Source organism: Belonocnema kinseyi, chromosome 4 (genome assembly GCF_010883055.1).
Source record: "Belonocnema kinseyi isolate 2016_QV_RU_SX_M_011 chromosome 4, B_treatae_v1, whole genome shotgun sequence".
Classification (NCBI taxonomy): Eukaryota; Metazoa; Arthropoda; class Insecta; order Hymenoptera; family Cynipidae; genus Belonocnema; species Belonocnema kinseyi.
Genome location: NC_046660.1, coordinates 134355146 through 134357748, shown reverse-complemented (window position 1 = coordinate 134357748; position 2603 = coordinate 134355146). Strand labels below are relative to the sequence as shown.

The 2603-nt window shown below is 33.5% G+C and overlaps 1 protein-coding gene across 1 annotated transcript; it reads right to left on the bottom strand.

Moving 5' to 3' along the window:
* Window positions 1–646: 646 nt before the first annotated feature.
* LOC117171114 lies at window positions 647–1450 on the bottom strand. Its single transcript, XM_033358167.1, has one exon. The coding sequence runs from the start codon at window positions 1448–1450 to the stop codon at window positions 647–649; it is 804 nt and encodes a 267-aa protein (XP_033214058.1).
* Between the last annotated feature and the right edge of the window lie 1153 nt (window positions 1451–2603).

Genomic DNA, 2603 nt, shown 5'->3' with positions numbered 1-2603 from the left:
TGTTCAGAAAAATAGAAAAAAATATTTTTTTTAATATTTGGAAATTTCATTTAAATTGATCACTATGTATCAAATATATTTAGAAAGTATGTCAGTTACATTTTTCTATCAGACAAAAATTCAAAAAGTTTCAGCTCTTTCACAATTTTAATACAATTATTTTGAGTTTTAGAAGTTCTTGTCAAATTTTCTGGTACACGTCAAGAAGACTTGAAAATGATCCTAATGACATTTTTAAATTCGATAAAACTTCAAAAATTTATATGCTTTTCAACATTTAGAAAATTTTCAAAAAAAAGGAAAAAGATTTATTTTAAATAGGCTACGAAATACCAATCCAAATGTCTACTAGATATAAAATATAAGTTTTTCGAATATTTTTGATTAAAGGAATTTACCAAATCAGTTCGCGGAATTTGAAGGATTTACACGGATTTCATAAAACTTATACACTAGTAGATACAAAATAATTGACAATATTTAATACCAACCTCGAAAAGATATCACCAGATACGTCAGAGGAAACCGTAAATCGTCCATCTTGGCTCCGAACTGAAAAAAAGCCTAATGTCAATATTGTTCAGCAGTGAAATTTTGTAGGGAAAGTTGATTTTTTTGTCGAAAAAAAGACACTACAAAAAATATTTTAAAGAATCTTATCAGAATAAATACTTACAGGGCAATAACGGAGAAAAGTGCATTCCGATTCTTGGAACTGAAGCTGGACGACATCGATAACCTTTTCCAGTTTTTCTTCTTCGTTTAAATTGTCGATTGGAATATCTAATTTATATTTTCCATATAGAAGAATAGTTTTAACTTTATCCTTAAAATTAGCGTTGAATTTGTCCAGTGATAGTCCAGTTAGCATTTCGAAGTGCCAAAATATAGTAGCTGGAAAAAATAAAACAGGCCAGGTTTTCAAGATATCATCCACTTTTGGAGACCAAACTATATCATTCAAAAACAATCTTTGCTTAGCGTAAGTGACTTTCAGTAAATGTTCATAATCACTACCCGGATTAACTTCCTGAAAGTCATTCAAATTCCGTAAAGTTGTGATCATCTCCTTCACGCTTTCTTCTGTTTCATCATCAGGTATCGCCTCAGGTTGCCAATTGATTGTTCCCATCTGTATAGCTTCCAATGTTCTTCGGTGTTTCAACTTTAAGCCTAAGCTATCTGAGAACTTTGCGCCTCTCTTGGACGTTCGAGTCGCATAATTATAGCGTTCTTGCAATTTTCTTTGGATCCCATTGTACCCATTATCTAAACGACTGCCATCATCGTTTTTATCTTCAAAAGTTTGTGAAAATTTGTTCATTAACTGTACCGCTACGCCCCTTAAATCTGCAGTCTTAATTGGTTTCTTGTAAAATTTCATGTCGTTTACAACTTTGTGCACGACGCTCGTTTTGATATCATCGCCTGCCGTTCCTCTTCTACACATGTCCAGATCAACTGCATCTATTTCGGTCCAGGGAATTGTGTACGATGCCCATGATTGAAAGGTTTTTCGTTTTTTTCTAGAAAATCGCCTACTTCATCTTCGTTTTCACCCTCGTTAACGTTTTCGTTGTAAAGAGAAGGTGGGTTTTCATAGCTCTCATCCAGAGAAGCATTACCCTCATCTTTATTTTCAGCGTCATCATCTAGAATAACATCTGTTACTGCTTCAAAGCTATTGTTCGACATATATAAATCATGCGGTTTAGAAGTGGGTGGATTGCTGCTCTTTAGACAACCACCCACGTTAACGGTATGCAGCAATTGCATATTCGGTGGAAACCAGACTTCATGTTCCTTTAGTAAGATGACTGGTTTGTCGGCTTCAGAGTGGTAACTTATGTCTTCAGCTTCTTCAATAACGGTACCATCATCCTCGGGCACTATTTTCAGCGCCGTCATTTGTAATTTCTTAGAACCTTTACTTAATACTTCCTTTACAACATTCTCTTCACTTCCGAAAAATATTGTATACTTCTTCGATCGATCGCACGACAAAATTTTCAATCGTGGCATCTGAAAGTATATTGAGGAAATCATTTGTGGGGAATAGTAAACGAAAGAGGAAGATCAATGATGGCAAATACTTGAACAAAACAGAATGTAAAACAGAAATCTATTTAATAGATCTGATACAAAATGAGCTTCATTGACAAATCTTTTCTATTTTTAAGAAGAAGGAAGAAGGAAGTTTTTATAAATAAATATAAATACAAATACATGAAATTCTATTTTTCTGAAGTGAGCTGCTTTTCATATCTCGTGTTTTTTATTTACAATTTATGCTTAGGACTTCCACATCCTGCAGAATATTTTTTACAATGTATTAACCAAGATGAGATTTTTTATTTATTCTTTTTATTAAGATTGACGGCTTTCAAGTTCTAGCGTTCTAAACAATTACATTCGCACTGAGGTTAAAATACCTTCAGGTATATATCTCAATATCTATTGGACCCAAACATTTCGAAAAAATGCAGATATCTTTTTATGATACGGACATACAGTCTGTCAAGTTAAAGCGTGGGTGGCTTTACTCGCAGTCGGTAAGGTGTATCGACATGATTTTGGTGTCAAAATATTAAGAAGAGCTCCCT